The sequence below is a fragment of the Pteropus medius genome, unplaced genomic scaffold, assembly GCF_902729225.1.
Source record: "Pteropus medius unplaced genomic scaffold, Ma_sr-lr_union100, whole genome shotgun sequence".
NCBI lineage: Eukaryota > Metazoa > Chordata > Mammalia > Chiroptera > Pteropodidae > Pteropus > Pteropus medius.
The window spans coordinates 1,579,838-1,597,625 of NW_024345481.1; the positions used below are offsets into that span (position 1 = coordinate 1,579,838).

Sequence of the window (17,788 nt, forward strand, 5' to 3'; positions counted from 1 at the left end):
GAAGCAGAAAAATGGGACCTGCAGCAAGGAGGGGGAAAAAGTCAACTGGTAAAAGTACAGAAATGACAGAGGTAATAAAATTAGTAGGCAAAGGTCTTAAAAGAGCTTTGCATATTACGCACATGCACAAAGATGCCAAGGAAAGCATGAACATAATGAGAAAGGGAAGATATAATAAGACTGAAACGGAACTTCTTCCAGAGATAAAAATACAATATCTGAAATGAAAAATACATCGAGTAGAATTAACAACAGATTAGACACTGCAGAAATGTGTGGTGAATTTAAAGACACAGTAATTGGAATTAATTTTTACATGGGCTGAATTGCTGAAATTTTTTAAGACTTAACCAAATACCCATGCATTTGCTAAATAATTCTTTTTCTCTCTGATTTATATCTGATTGTTGACATGTACTAAGGTGTCTGATTCTGGGCCTTCTAATCTAGCCACTGATGTGTCTCCTGAGGCATCACAGCGCTTTATTAGAGCTTTACATTTTAGTATTTGATGTACAAGTCTTCTCTCACCACTCTTCTTTTTCAAAATTTCTTACCCATTCTTACAGGTTTTTCGAGATGATCCCTGGAACGTTGCTACTTTCAAAGTGTTATCGAAAAAACATAATTTGTAAAAAATAATAATTTGTAAAACATCTTTACAATAATCATTTTTCCTTCCAGGGCTATGATATTTCTCTTAATTTACTTACCTCAGTGATCTTTGGAGACTCTCTTAGTAAAGTTTGGTGGTTATTTTTAGATAGGGCCTTCTTTTTTTCTGTTTCCAAAATAAATTACATATCTGCAAATAATGTATTTACTTCTCTTCACAATAGTGGTATCTTTTATTTGCTTCAATCCCTATTGTATTTAGTCTTCTATTTATCACTAATTCGATCTTAAACTCTTCCCAGCCCGTGTAACTATTCTTTCAATAGATGCAAACGCGATGGTTATTTTATCAAATTCTGGATGTGCTCTGATGCGAACTGAATGTTCTTCCTGAAGATTCCCTCCTCTACCTTATGTTTCCTAGATTTCGCATCATCTTTCTTTTTGGTGTCTCTAATGCTCATAGACCGATGCTTACAGAGGCTTTCGTTATTATGTCAGAAGTGTTGACAGAGGCCAATGAAGGGCAGACCTTTCAATAAATCGAGCTAGGTTAAGGGGGATCACATGATATAACCATACGCAAAAATCAACCCTGGGTGCATTAGAGACATAAATGTGAAAGGTAAAACAATAAAGCTTCTAGAAGATAGCGCAGAAGAATATCTTCATGATCTCAGGATATAAAAGGATTTCTTTAACAAGATATAAAAAGCACAACCATAAATTTAAAATTATGAACATTAGCTCTTCGAGATACTGTAAAAAGACGATAATAACATGTCACAGAAGATGTGCAACACATTTAAAAAAGGACTAGTAATAAGAATATGTAAGAACCCTTCCAAATCAATGAGAAAAAGACAAGCAATCCAACAGGAAAATGGGCAAAAGGCATGCACTTTACAAAAAAAGAGGCTGCCCAAAAGGTCACGTAAAACGGTGCCTAGTTTCGTTAGAAATCAGCAAAAGACAAAATAAAACCACAATGACACACCATTCTCCCTAGATTACCAAAAACAGGCAAGTCTGGCAATAGCAAGTACTGACAAGAACATGGAGCAAAATGAACTCGCACACACTGTTGGTGGGAATATAAACAGGCGTAACGACTTTCGAGGACAACGGAGCATTCCCCAGCAAACTTCAGACCTTACAATCCAGTATTTCCACTTCGGGGTATGTGTCCTAGAGAAATCTTGCCCTTATGCCTCAGCTGACACAAATACAAGAATGTTCAGGATGGTTCTGTTCACAGTGACAAAACGCTGAAACTAATTCGGGGTCCCAAAGCAAGAGAAAGGACAAATTATGACTCGGTCAAAGAGTGGGTGGTGTGTAGCTTTACAAATAAACTACAGCTATGAGCAACAGCAGTGAATAAGAATAATAAGGATATATCATGTAGGAATCTGCTTGTATAAAGGTCAAAAATGGACAAAACTAAAGTGTATTAACTACGTAGATAAGAATCTATGTGATAAACCATGCAGAGAATAATAAATCCCAAATTCACGGTATTGATTCCCTTGTAATAGGCGGGGGATAGGAGACACGGTCAGAATGAGGCGTGCAAGAGGGTGTCAAAGATGTTGATTGTTTAATCATTAACCTAACTTGGGTGGTGAAAATTCAGGGGTCCTTTTTGATAAGCCATACGCACACATGAATACCCTTTTCTATTTATGCGTCATAATGTAAAACAAACTCCTGTCGTCTGCAGATCCTTTCCTTAAACTTCTGCAGCTCCAAGACTGCCCTCGTCCGCCCTGCAGGTTCACTTTTTAGATAGGGAACTCGGAACGCTCCTGCCTTGGGAAAGCAGCGACAGCAGGCATAGCTGAGGTCGGATATTGAGTGCAAGTCTATATCCTGAATGAGACACCAAGCCCCTTCCTTTCCCAGCTCCGACTTTACAACATTCTTTAACTATATCAACTGTAATGCACCACATGCCACTCCTTACATATTAACGCATCACCAATGTCGTACAGGTTCTGTCTTTCTTCAGCTGTTCTGTGGCCCTGTGTTCTGTCTTTACTACGCTGCCTTCTTACCCGACAGCACATCAGTCATGCTCTCCATGGAGAGCTTACAGCAGTCATGTGTGTCATCATCATTACATGTTTAACTTTTGGTTGAGCTACTGCCGGGTTTATCTGTATGTGTAATGGAGTATTAACTTAGGAAACAGTCCTTGATAAAAATGCAGTTATTATTTTGCTTTGGAATTTAATCATGTGATACAATAGCCAGAAAAAGTTAAAACTTACCTCTGCCACTTCCTTTTGAAAAGTCAACGTCATCTGGGTTCTGCCATAAGCAAAAGGGCCATCTCTATGAGACATGTTTTCAAGCCACTTGATAATCAGCGGAGTTGACACACTAAAAGGCAGATTTCCAATAATATGTACGTTTGGAGGATCTGGTTGGCAAAAGAAAAAAGCAGCTTGGAATGACTGCATCAATATATTCTGAATACAATTTTAATTAAGAGTAAAATCAAACTAAATATTAATAGCATCAAATAAAAACATATGAAAAGATACGGCTGAGTATTTCTCAATCCATTCATTCCTCAAAGGCAATAATTTTCACAACCAGCTTTGAATCAAGGACAAAATTCTACCTATTAGTGTTCTTTCCATCAGTGAAAATCCTCAGGTTTTTGGCTTAGGAAGAATATGAAAAAGAGTTGCTTTGAGGGAAAAGATAATTTGCTTAGGACAGGATGAGGTCAAAGTGCCTGTGGGGCACCCATATGAAGCTGTCAGTGTTGGACACACGTGAAGGGGATACAGGCTGGATACAAAGTTGTAACTGTCTGCAATATGTAGGTGGGAAGTGAAACCACAGGAGAGGAGCATGCCCAAAAAGAAAAATCTCTGAAACGACATGTAAGAGGTGGGTGAAAAAAATAACCACCAGCAAAGAATAGTGAGAGAAAGCTCACAACAATGTAAAAGTAAGAGAGCCCGGTATCCAGAAAGACAGGGGCTGAGAAATCTTCCAGAAGAGAATAGATGTCAGATAAACGTGGGAAAACTAGTCGGATAAGGTCTGAACCAATTAGGAGGTCACTATGACTGGCGTGTGGGCGGGGGCAGAGGCCTGAAGGCGGGGTGCTGAGAATGGTCCGTTGGAGGGTGGAGAGAGGCAGCTACAACCACTATGGAGGGGCCTGGCTGTGGACAGGCCAGACACGGTGGCAGCTAGGTGGGGTGCCCCGAAATCTCTCCTCCATTTTATTCTGAGGGGTTTTATAGGTGAAAAACACAGTCTATTTATCTATGTATTCCAAAGAGCTGGAACAAAGAGGTATCCAATAAACACTATCCACAAATAAAGAGTGCCTTCTTTGGTCACTGAATGCGAGGGACAATGGAAATCAAGTCAAAAGTAAGGTTCGGGTATGGTTTGCTTCACTAAAACACTTCCTTTTTTTTTACCATTTGAGAAAAGAAACACTTCACAGTTCACCCCATCCCTATATCTATCATAAAATGAACAGTTTATCTGAATGGAACCCAAAACATTTTAAAAATGAGACAAATAAATTAGAATTAAGAAAAGATAATTAGGTTTTATATTTTGGAAGAAAGTGGAAAAGCAGAAAACTTTAGAACGCATATTACCTCTTTAGTTCTGCTCAGATAATTTTAAATATATAATATTTATAATATATAATATTTTTAATATAAATAATTACATAAGAAAATAAGAAAACCAACCCAAAGTCACTTACCATCCTCCCATTGTCTTTTAAGACTTTCTGGAAAGGCCTTTTCTATCTTAAATGTCAATACATCACCATGAACAATTCTCAGTTTTCCAGGTGCTGCATCAGAAAGCATCTAGTTTACAAAAAAGTCAATAAAATGAGCACCTACAGTTTGGTGAATATTGAAACTAATTTTTTTACTTCAAATGTGTGCATATTAAATCGATCTGAAAAGCCAGAGAGTAAGAGTGACCATTAATGAACAATTAGTGCACAGTAACCGCTGCGACAGGCAAGTGTGGTGTTTCACTTTTAACACATATGAACAACTCGGAACAACAGTAACAGATAATGTAACAATAGCTTACAATTTCACAAATAACACATTAACATAATTTCAACCCTCAGAATGACTCGCATTTCTGTATAGCTTTAGCAAAAACTCAACTCCTATCGCTAAGACTTCATATTAAAGACTAAACACTATAATGAAATACTGAGACTTAATTAGGAGCAAATCACATGAAAGATGAGCTTAATTCAACTGCTTGAATGTACACAAAGGACCCTACATGTTACCAAGATCTTTAACTTAACCTATGGGGCGATTCGATCCAAGAAGACAGACGTTTGTCGTTGCCAGGCTGTATGGGGCACTCTGAGACACTTCCCTGACCAGACAATCCCCGATCTTAATATTTCTTGATCCACAGGCACTTTCAACCTAATGAATTATCCTGCATGTTTTAACAATAGCTACATCCCAGCCTATTTCTAATTTCCAACCACGTTTTCCTTCCTCTTCCTTTAGTCTTTCTGAGTAAAAAAGAGAAAAAAAGGAGGGAGGGTGAAGCGAAGTGTCCTTTCCTTTATCTTTTTCCTTTATTTCATCTGCTTCAGCATCATGCCTTAAGGAACGCTCTCACAGTACTGAAGTGCTGGCACCTAGCTAGAAAGAGCCTTATGGCTAAGCCATTCATTAGTTTGTATTGTATGAAGTGCCGCTGCCTCCAACACAAAAGTTGATTCTTGAAGTCCTTGGCAAATAAAACCAGATGGACTAGATGCAGTCCCTGGGCTTATGACGTTTAAAATGTAGCAGTGAATATAATCGATGAGGACAAACCTCACTGAGGTCCATTATGAAGGCACATGAAAGTCTCAGCTCGGGGAGCGCAGGCAACCTTGGCTCTGAGCGCCCCTTGGTCCTGCTTCTCTAGCTCTATTAAAGCCCATTTCCTCTCCTAACTCTCCCTCTGCCTAACTCAGGCAACTGACAGGAAGGATGAAAGCAGCATCACAGACGCCAGAGAGGAGGCACGCACCAAGGCAGCACCGGTCGGTGGAGGACTCCCAGCTCTGGGCCAACGCTGCCTTCCGCGGGCTTCGTCCCGGCGCTGCTAACAGTCTGGCAGTCGTGTACTCCGGGTTTCTCTCCCGAACCACGCCTGCTCCTCAGGGGCAGCACCTTTTCTCCCATCCAAGTACTAGCCAGGCCCGACCATGCTTAGCTTCTGAGATCAGATGCGATCGGGCACATTCGGGGTGGCACGGGGCAGCACCTTTTCTTTTCTACCTTGATGTCCCCTGAAGCTACAACCGTACCCGGAGGTGCTTCACACACATCTGAGAAGTGAACGAATGAGTGAATGACCCAGTGGCATTCAGTTTTCTGTGAAGCTGGAAACTTCTTCTTAGCCTGTGAGATTTTAGCCTCCTCAAATGTGTAAGGTCAAGAAACTTGCAAAGATTTATTTCAGAATTACACAACTAATGTTTTGGAAATACACAGCTGAATTGCCCATACTAGTAAGTGGCTACACATTTTAAGTTTGGGAATCACCTAGTTTGATACGCATAGCCATGGTAATTTAGCAAAAATTGCACACCTCTGATATGAAAGTACTTACAAGTTATTTTAAACTAATATTATTTGCTAAAACTTAATCTGATGAGTTCTAGACAATACATCTTAGAGAACATGATAACCGCAATATATCATAACAAAAGGTAGCTCTCTGTGGGACAGGCTCTTACAATGTAAAAACTGTATATTATCAATAGCATTTACTGTCAATGAAGAATATTAGAATTTTTTCTATAATTATGCTTCACATATTAAAACCAAACAAATTAGCATACCCAAAACAAAGAGGCAGAACTAAAATGCTTATGTTTCACAATGTCAATATATAGAAAGTAATTAAGTAATTAGTAATTAAGGCTAAAACAAAACAATGAAAACTTGGCTCTTTGGCATTAATTTACATGCTATGATAGCTCAACCATATATGAAATGTAAAGTTTTTCCACACTGACACACAGCTGCATACTGGAAAACTGATATAATACACATTTACCTGCCTTTCCTAAGTTTAAAGTTACATTTCTATTATATTTCTTTTAGATTCCCTTTCAAGTTTAAGTCTCAGTCGATGACAAAACAAATTCTCCTTCTGTTTAAAAGGTCTACCTCTTCCAAGACCGCTTTGTAGGCTGATCTTCCTGACTCCCACTACAAAAGAAATGCTGGTGTTCACAGCTTTAGGTGAAGGGTTTGAAGCAACTAGGGGGGGCAAGGGCTATCCAGACTAAAATGATACAGGATTACAGACAATAGCCATTTAAACACCTAATGATACTCAGCAATGACACAGATAGACTTTCTAACCAACCACTCACAGAGAAAAATGTTTTCATTATCATAATGACATTTGGGGATAATGCAGGCGTGGGAAAGATCATTATTACAGCCCTTCAAGAATAACACAGTTGCATTACACTTCAAAACCTGAGACGTGTTACCTCATAATGTGCTCAGGGGCACAGCCGACGATGAATGCAAGCAATTGATTACAGCCGAATGAGTATTTTTACAGATACTCTTATATTGTTCTATCATTTTATTTTAGCTTTCAATCCTATATTCTTCTGAAATGAGACATAAGTAAGCTAGAGTAAAAGGTATTCATTATATAAGGCTGTAAAAGAAGAAAAAGAAAACCAAACCATGAAAAGCAGCATATAAATTGTGAGAGCTAACAATCCTAGAGATGTTAGCTCTCATGACTGACACCCTGAATTATATAATTCGTACTCTCTATTGGAAGTAATTTATACCAAGTCTCCAGGAGAGAAAATGTTTTTTTTTTTTTCTGGTATTAGGTTTTGTAAAAGGTAAATGGCACAACATAATGGAGAATATCTTTAATAAAAGGAGAAAACAAAGACAGAAGTATTCTTCATGGGGTTGCTTAAAAATCTCTCTCCTCTGATGAGTCAGAGTCTTAGTGCGCATTTTTCTGCAGGGAGTAACTACCTACCATCCACCTAGCTAGTTTGTTGGTGATCTAATTTGATGAGAAAAGAAGTTATGCAATTCTTGGAACTTATGCACAATTTAAAATTCCTTGAGAACAAAAAACTATCTCAAATAGCCACCTTGTATGTTTTATGCCACCTTCTCAAGGGGAGGGGCTCATGGCAGCCCACACAGCCCAGTGACAATACCTGCCTCCTGGCCTGCACGTAAGCACCCAACCCAAGGGCGGGGCAAAACTGTCAGGCAAACTGTATGGGAAGAAAAATATCTGTAAGATGGAACAGGGTAGGTGAAAAATAAAATTTTAATTCTTATATAGAATACACAGAAAAGACTAATACTATTTTTCAAAAGGAGTTTAAGATAATGCTACAATCGACTTTCCTTAGGATGAAGATTACAGCATGACTGGAAAAAGTCAGCTTGCTTTGCTTTTTAAACTGGACTAGAACATGTATAGTAGAAACTCCTCAAGGAATTAGATGTTTGGTTTAGCAAATTTTCTATTCGACCAGTGTTTACTTCGTTTAAGTGTTAACATCTCTTAAAAAGAAACTTACAGATGAAAATCTTTCTAATCTATGTTGCACAATTCTCTTCTTCAGGCCAAGTACAATGAACTCAATTTCACCCTTTTCTTGGTGGCTTTTTCATTACTGCCTGTAGAGTAATGGCCTCAATGGTTATGATCCCTTACTACTGTTTTTCAGTTTTTATATATGCTTTTTGTAGCTTTTCTGCCCCAGTGATGACTGTCGCTTCGTGCTGCTGCCAGTGGATCTGCTTCCAGCACTGATCCCTGTACTTCTCATTTGTGGTGGACCAGGAAATCACTAGGCCGTAAGCTAGCTTTTGCTTATTTGTTGAGTTTTGTCTACGTTTTGATTAACTATGGCTACAGCTATATCAAGCAAGTTACATGTGTGAAGTATGTAACATGTCACAACAGAGACTCAAGCATTCTTCTTTTTATAAAATTTGCTAGAGAAAAAAATTATTATCTCTAATTAAAACAGCTCCATTTGCCAGGATGACTAAATTATTTTGTGTGCCTTTATAAGATGACGGAAAAGGGAATAATTCTAACTGCAACCATCTACTGGCTCGTGACAATACCCCAAGCTCTTTATATAAATTTGTGTCTATCCTTGTAATAACCACAAGAGATAATTATCCCCATGCTGCAGATGAAAAAGCCAAAGCTAAAAAAGGTTCTACAACAAGCTCAAGTTCACAAAGCTAGTGTCACATCTGAGATTTGAACACCAGCCTGTTTGAGTCCCAAACCTGTTAAGTTTCCACTTTGTCTATCATGTAGAAATAATCACTGTTTACCTATAAAACCCAGAGGCAGTAATAACAACAATCAATGCCTTACTCTCTCCAAAATTCTATGAAGTGAGCATATTATGTAATGGTTAAAAAGAATCCTAGACCTTTACCCTGGCCAAGATGGAACATGAGGGACCAGATATACTCTTTTGCCTTAAACAAATAAAAAATGGACAAAATAGTTGAAATAACAATTTTTGGACAATAGGAAGCACAGAACTTATGGAAGCTCAACGGGCCCTACAGACAAGAAACATAAAGTAAAGGACACCAAGGCACATCATGACGAAGTTGCTCAAAACCAGTGAAAAAAATCTTAAAAGCAGGCAGAGAAAAAAGACACAGGAGCAAAGAGAAAGAGGACAGATTTCCTGTGAGAAGCGACACGAGTAAAAAGACAGCAGAGCAACATTTTAGTACTGAAAGAAAAAACCGCCAGCACGTTTTCCAAAAAAGAAGGCAAAATAAAGCACTTTTTAGACATATAAATACCGAAAGATTCATTACTAAGAAGTCCACACTATAAGAAACAAGGAAGAAAGTCTTTCGAGGATCAAGAAAATGGTACTAGATGGAAATATGGATGAGGAGCACTCAAAATAGTAACCATGTGGGTACATACTTAAAGATTTTTGCTTATTATTTTAATCGCTTTAATACAGAATTGATTTTTAAAACAACAATTACATCGTATTGTGAACTTTACGACATTTGGGGAAGTATGACAACAATAGCACAAAGGCCTGGCGGGGGAGATACAAGTACACTGTTGTAAGATTCGCAAGCTTCTACTATAGTGGTATAATTACTTGAAGATAGATTATTGGGATATGTGAAGACGGATACTACACCCTTTCAGTAAACCACTAAAACGACAAAACAGTTAAGGACAATAAGCCACAGGAGGCTGAGGATTGGCCTCACGAAGATGTCACACCCTACTCCCTGTAACCTGTGACCTCAGATGGTACAAGGAACTTGGCTTCGGTGATGAAAGGGCTCGAGATGGGGAGATTACCCAGGTGGGCACAGGGTCCTTAGAAGAGACGGGCAGGAGGATTCAAGTCAATAGTAGGAGATGGAGAAGCAGAGGTCGACAAGCAAATGAATGCAGGTGGCCTCGAGAAGCTGAAACGGGCAAGGAAACCAATTTGCTCCTGAAGCCCCCAGAAGCAATGTGGCCCCGCTGACCTTGAGTTTAGATTTCTGATTCTCAGAACTGTAAGAGAATAAATTTGTGTCATTTGAAGCAACTGAATTTGTGGTAATGTGTTACGGCAGCAATGGAAAACTAATACCTCAGGCAGAGATGGTCAGATTGATGGGGGAAAAAGCAAGACCCAACTATATGCTGCTTACAGAAACAATACAAATAGGTAAAAAGGATGGGAAAAAATATACCATTCTAACACTAACGCAAGCTGGAATGGCTGTATTAATAGCAGATAAAGTAGATTTCAGAGGAAAGAATATAAACCCAAAATTTGCAAACTAAATGATACATTTCTAAATAACCCACAAGTCAAGTAAGAAATTAAAAGGGAAACTGGAGCTGAATGCTATCTGGAAATCAAAAATTCTTTCGGAAGTCTTTCTTTAAATCTAATATTTCAAAAAACACTTTAAAAAAAAAGGAATGAAAATAAAAACAGAACATATCAATATTTGTGGGATTCTGCTAAAGCTGTACTGAAAGGGAAATTCATAGCACAAAAACGCCTGTAAGAATATAAGAAAGCCTCCAAATCGACCTCACTGAAGCGTCCACTTTAAAAAACTATATATATTAAAAAAGAACAAATTAGATCCAAAGCAAGCAGAAGGAAGGACATAAAGAGTTCAGAGCAGAAATCTAGTAAATGTAAAAAACAACAGAGAAAACTCAGCGGAACCGAAAGCTTTTCTTTTTAAAGACTATCAATAAAGTTGACCAGTCTGTAGCTAGTCTAATCAGGAAAAAGAGATACAAATGACCAATATCAAGAATGAGGGGCACCATTGCTACAGATTCTACAGATGACTGGTTTACCATGAGAAAAATCATTACGATTTACCATATTAACAAATTTTTAAAAGTCAAGTGATTATCTCGATAAACTCAGAAAAATTATTTTTGCAAAGCCAACATCCATTATTTAAAAAGAAAAAATACCTCTCAGCAAACTAAGAACAGAAGGGACCTTCTTCAGCTTGAAAAAGGAAATTTAGGAAAAAGCTACAACATCATACTCAATGGTAAGACTATGAATGCTTTCCCCCTAAGCTGAGGGCCAGGTAAGGATGTCCACTCCTATCACTTCTATTCAGCAAGGTACTGAGGATCCTAGACAGTGCACAGACAAGAAGAAGACATAGTGGCAAATAGACTGGAATGGAGGAGGTAAAACTGTCTTTATTTACAGTGGAATACTAATATATACAGAAAATACTAAGGAATCTACAAAATAGCTATTAATAAGTTCTAGGCTGCAAGATACAAAGTCAGAGGCCAAAAATAAATGGTATTCCTACAGAGCGGCAGCAACTGGAAATTAAAATTAAAAATCAATATCATAAGCACGATACCTTGTACAAGAGCATAAAACAATAGGAAATAGGGGTAAATTTGATAAAAGATGTGCGAGTCTTCTATGAACTATAAAACACCACAGTGAGAAATCAGAGAAAATCAATTAAATGGAGAGATACACCATGTTTATAGGTCAGAAGGCCGTGTCATTAAGATGCCAATACTTCCCAAAGTGATCTATAATTTCAATCCAATCCCAAAAATTTCACATCGGGCTTTGTTTTTTTTAATGGAAATTGCCAATCTGATTTTAAAACGATATGGAAGTGCAAAGGACCTAGAAAAGCAAAATTAATTCTGAGAAAGAACAAGGTTCAAAGATTTATATTACCTGCTCTCAAGTCTTACTATAAAGCTACAGTAATCAATATAGAGTGCTATTGGTGAATAAAGATCAATGAAACAGAACTAGAAGTCCAGAAATGGACCAACACACATAAGACTAATAGATTTTTGACAACAGTATTAAGGCAATTCAATGATGAAAAGATAACATTTTTAACAAATGGTACAAAAAAATGAACCTCTACCTGTACCTCACACTATTTACAAAAGTTAACTCAAAACGTATCATAGACCTACATGTAAAAGCTAAAACTATGACATATATAGAAGAAAACATAGGAGAAATTCTTAGTTTGGGTTTTGATATTAAAAAAAAAAAAATTCTCAAAGTACTGTGACTGTAAAACATGCATATTTTTAAGTGCTAAAATTTCATACACTTAGATAAGTTTTTAGAAGCAAATTATATTGACTCCGCTTTGAGAGTTTAGAGTTAGAGGCATCTTGCTAAGATTAGTGTCTAAACGATCTTCCTCACTGAAAATATTTTAGAGATACCTTCGTAATTTTTCTGCTCATTGTAAAGAGCTAATATTATCCAGTGAGTTATAGGAATTGTAATATTTTATTCCAAACTGTGGATGTGTATCAAGGTTCATGGTCCTCTCCTGTGTAAGAAGATCAAAGTGAGACTTCTGTCTTTCATTGTTCTTGTTATGTTTAGAACAAAGAGCAGAGCAAATTCTGGCAAGGTTTATAATGTGGTTGGTTTACCTGGAGCAGTCAAGAGGCGGTGCTCTAACCCCCAATAAGTCTCGCACTTAACAGACCCTTGGAGAACGGGAGGGGGATTTTGTTTCTCGGCTTCCCGTTTACTTTGAAGCCAAAGGATCTTATGTTGCTTATAATCTGTTCCTGATTCTAAGGATTTGCATATAATTCAGGAAATAAGCTCTCAATTCAATTTAGCATTCCATATTTTTAAAAAATTGAGAAATAATTGATATATAACATTATGTCAGTCTCAGGAGCACAGCGTCTGATATACCGCCACCTCTCATTTTATTGTGCTTCGCTTGATCGCGCGTCACAGATGCGTGGGGTCTTTTTGTTGTTGTTTTGTTTGTTTGTTTACAGATGTGTTTTTTTTTTTACAAATTAAAGACAGGTTCCTCTGCCAGCAAAAAGTGATGGGGATTTTTAAGGTTCACTCTCTTAGCAACTTTCAAATATATAATATAGTATTATTTACAACAGTGGCCATGCTGTACATTACATCTCTGGACTTATTTATAACTGAAGTTTGTACATTTTGACACCCTTCACCCACTTTGCCCACCCCCAGCCCCTGGTAACCACCAATCTATTCTCTGTATCTATGAGCTCCATTTTCATTCCATTTTCCTCCTTCCCTCCCTCCCTCCTCCTCCTTCCTTCTTTCCTTCCTTCAGATTCCGCATCTAGATAAAACATCTAGAAAACGTAAGAGAAATTTTAAGCCCGAAAGTTTCCATAGCATTGGGGATTTTCTAAAGTTCCAAAGGCATAAAATAACCTTACTTTCCTCCTATAACTCCTTCTAGATTAGCAGTCTCCTGATCAATCCTTAATTAACAGAAGCGCCCAAGGCATGCAGTTAATAATTTAAGTGATTACTTAAATTTGAAATTGTATTGAGTGCTTAGTTAGGATGAGGTATTCATTTAATCCTCATAACAATTCTATAAACAAAATGAGACACAGAGTTACCCACCCAAGGTCGTACAACTAGAAAACGGTAGAACCTGAACTCAAACCCAAGCAGTTTGACCTCAAAGTTCATGTTCTTTACCGTAAATCCATACTATAATACTTTCGCATATCAGATGTATTTCTTTACTTTACAACATGCTGATAATGAAACCTACTTGATCACTGTTTTTTCCTCTAAGCTGCTTTGTGATAATCAGAACTGAATTAAGCTACACATGATACACTTTCGGCTAGAAGACATTTTATAAATTATTACGATTTCTTTAAAAAGTAATTCTATTAGCTTAGAAGTCACTAAAATGGAATTCTTAAAATAGATCTCTCTCCTTCTGCCTTTACTCGGTTTTATGATTAATTTAGGACTTCTAAAAGAAAGTGGTTTTACATACTGAAACATTCTTTACAGGAAAGAGAAGTCTAATATTTTAGTACCCAACATTTCGTTTTAAGACAAATTCCTTTCCTACATACAAGGCACTAAGAATTAATTTTGCTTCTACAGAAACAGATAAGAAGTCAAATATACATTTCCTACAGAATAATTTACCTTGAAATTAACCTTCTAATATTTAGAAAAAAGAGCACAAAACTTTTTGGCAATCAATGCTACATAATTATTCGCTTTAGCTATTAAATGACACACTTAGTCAGCTAATTAGATAAATACATAGTCGACCTTTTTATTTCCCATGTGAGACATTACTGACACCTCCTATGTACCAGGAACCCTTGTATATAGTAGAGATACAGCAAGGAACAAGAGACACAAAAATCTCTACCCTAATGGCACTTATATTCCAGAGATGAGACTGACAACAAACAAACAAGAACAGGTATCTAGTGTGTCAGGTGATAAATCTGAAAGAAATACAGCAAAGCAGGGTTAGGAGTGCAGGGACTAGGGGAGCAGTTGAGAAGAGAAGGGTGTAGTTGTCTTTTAAACAATCTGTCTTCGAAGATCTTTAGTTGAGATCAGAGACAAAGATATGTAAATTAAGAAATTTGATTCACCTATTTGTCTAATAAGAAAGACTTGAACAGATGATGAGACTGAGGGTTAAGAAGTCTCTTCAAGGGCAAGGAAATCAGATGAGTATTCCCTACGTTTAGAAAGGGCTAGATGATTAAACCTGAAGGAAATTACGACTGTTACTCGGTTTTTTAGCCATTTCCTGATCTCACCAAAAATATTCCCACTTCTACCTCCAATTGAGATACAGTTCTTAAAATAAGAAAGCAGTTTAAAGCAAAAATCATGAATAAATTTGACATCTGATCAAGAAATATGTATCATATATCTAAAATAAGGTTATAAATATGAAATTCTGTCAAAAAAGACTGGCAAATTAGATAAAAGTAAATATATAATTTCTTAAAGCATAAAACTGGATATGGCAAAAAAAAAAGTCACTAGGTTTCCTAAAAAAATCAGATGCACACAAAGTTCCAGATTTTCACACAAATTTTCTCAAACTGTTCTGGCAGAAATTAAAGTTTTCCATTAATACATACACAAGTATTAAAGGGTACAAATTTTAAATCAGTTTGTCCTCTTGTATGAAAATAATGCAGATAATTTTACTATTCTATTGGATTTACCTAACAAACTGCTACTCATCTGGGCCAAAGGCTCTGGGCTCTTTTAAAGTTTTAGAATTAAGGGACTCAAACGATGGCCCCTAAGTCATTAAGTGTCCACAATGAAGATGAAGAATTCCTTTTACAAGATCCATGATATGACCTCTTCTACTGTTTGCCAACGTTTTAAAAATATATCTTGCCTTATTTTAAATCCACATCTGCTTCTCTCACATACCACCGATTAGTTTTAATTCTTTCCTAGAGAAAATCAAAACAAGTTTATCCTCTCCACCACCAACTTATGATAGGCAGCTCTGAATTCCCTCACTCAAGGCTTCTCTTCTCTAGCTGCCCAGTTCTTTATTTCTCGTATAATAGTATCGACTGTTTCAGAATGCATGCATTGCTTCATTCACACCTCGTCTTGAATCTCTATGTACAGTGGTACTTCATCCCTCCCCTTAATGCTGGCAGCAAGCTGCACTTTTTTTTTTTTCTAAATGGGAAATGGGTTAAAGAATTCTTATATAAATGCCTAAACTTAACAATTAGTCTATTAAGCATATGTCTTCTCCATCTTTTGTTTGTAGAAATGATTTTCTGAATCTCAAGTTATGCTCATTATTGGCATTATTTATTCTGACTTATTTTTAAAGGAATAGGCCATGACATGCATAGCTGTTAGTTTTTTTTAAACGCCTACAGCATTTGGTATTCCTAGGTGGTCTCCCACGAAGTACTAACCAGGCCTGACCCTGATTAGCTTCCAGGATCAGACGAGATCAGGCACATTCAGGGCATGGCCGTAGACTAGATTTTTTTTAAAGGTGACACAAAATAATTTGTTTGGCATCGATGTATAAAACATATTTATTTAACTGTGGTCAACAGATCGTGTGGGGATGCTTGTTAGAAACGCAGCTTTCTAGACCTCTCTGGACTACGGAATCAAAATCTCTGCAATGGAGCCTGAGGATCTGCAGTTTGAAGAACAACCTATATAATCTTTGGATGCCCTGGGGTTTAAGAGTCATGGCTTGAAGATTTAAATTGGGTTTTTACAAAGACACTTTAAGTATCTCACCTGCAATCCAGGAATAAAGCGACTGTCCTTTTCAACCACCAGAAGTTCAGCAACACCGGCATTGAGAATGGATCGTGTGATGCCCCCCGGCCCAGGGCCCACTTCATACACATAGGCATTTGTCAGATTGCCAGCTTTCCTTACAATTTTATCTAGAGAAAAGAAACTTTTAGTTACCTTGATTGTCTTGGCAAGTTTTGGTGTAGGGAATTTAAAAAGAAAATAATCTACACAAATTCTTATCAGCCATTACTCGATCAACTAATCCTTCATATACAATTTTTATCCAATTATTTAACTCTCAACCTAAAACCAACATATAGAGGCCATTCAGTAGTCTATCACGTCACTGTTGAAAAGTACCAGTCCCTTAAAAAATAGGATTATCGTGACAAATTTCCTTAAATTTAGCTAATACTTTATTTTCTATCTGTTCCTCCTCCAATCAGCTCCTAAGGAGAACTGGCCGGATAAGCATGCACCATTTCCCGACAGTTGTTGAACACTGAATATTTGAGTAAGAAAGACTAGTGTCCCATTCAGAATTTTAAATGTTGCTAAAAATCCAGAAGCAGAAAGTGCTGGTGGTCTCCATTTTCACCCACAGACATCTAGTTGGCGGTCAATATGGCAACGGCAACAAGTTCCTAGATCTTAAGAGTTGCAAAAATTTGGATTCTTGGTTATTCTCAGTTAAAAGTTAAATTTAGCAGTGGAGGTTTTCAAGCTTTGTAAACATGTAAGTTGATATGGAAAAATTAATTTTTTAAATTAACTTCTTTAAAATAGCAAACCTTAAGTCATGGAAAAGCAAATTGAGGATTCATTGCAACCAATCACCACTTCTGAAAAAACATACAATGGGCTGGACTTATTGACTTGAGATATTAAAATCCAAGCAACGGGGCCTCCTGACATAGTGGAAATTTAGTCACTGAAAACATACTAGCCTCCTTGGCAGTGTTCGCTGATAACACACAGTCCCAATTTCGCTTCTGTTAATTGAGAACCTACCTGTAGGTTCTGTAGGCTGAAAGGCCAAAAGTCTCTCAGCCATCCAAAAATAGTGCTGTCTTTTTAACGGGTGCAGGGAGGGAATCAGCATCCACTGACCATCTTTCTGTTATAAGTGCTTTACCTGCTTTCTTACAACAAATCGTTACAACACGTTAGCCAGGAACTACTACTCAATTTAACTCCTTTATAGTTTCCTTGTTTCTTTTTGTTATTAAAAATTATTGGAGTGATATTAACAAAATCCAATAAGTTTCAAGGGTACGCTTTTCCATTTCTTAAGATTTGCTACTTTAAAGATGATTAATTTTAAAAATTAATTTTTCCATATCGACAGTATGTCATATATATACTGCATTGTGTTCATCACCCAGTTAGATTTCTCTTCATAACCACATATTTGACCTTTTATTTACTTTCCTCCTCCTCTCAGTAATCACTAGTTCGCTGTCCATGCCTGAGTCTCTGTCATATTTGTCGCTTTTAGATTTATATCCCACATATGAATGATAT

At 37.1% G+C, this 17,788-nt stretch overlaps 1 protein-coding gene across 4 annotated transcripts in view; it reads right to left on the bottom strand.

Annotated features, from left to right (window-relative positions):
* TFB1M (transcription factor B1, mitochondrial) overlaps window positions 1–17,788 on the bottom strand; it is a 54,795-nt gene that overhangs the window by 35,079 nt on the left and 1,928 nt on the right. For all 4 annotated transcript variants that reach the window (XM_039873866.1, XM_039873865.1, XM_039873867.1 and 1 more), the window contains exons 2-4: window positions 16,262–16,413; window positions 4,361–4,469; window positions 2,889–3,040 (exon numbers count right to left, since the gene is read on the bottom strand). In XM_039873866.1, coding sequence (XP_039729800.1) covers window positions 2,889–3,040; window positions 4,361–4,469; window positions 16,262–16,413 — 413 coding nt within the window. The remainder of the gene's footprint in view (window positions 1–2,888; window positions 3,041–4,360; window positions 4,470–16,261; window positions 16,414–17,788) is intronic.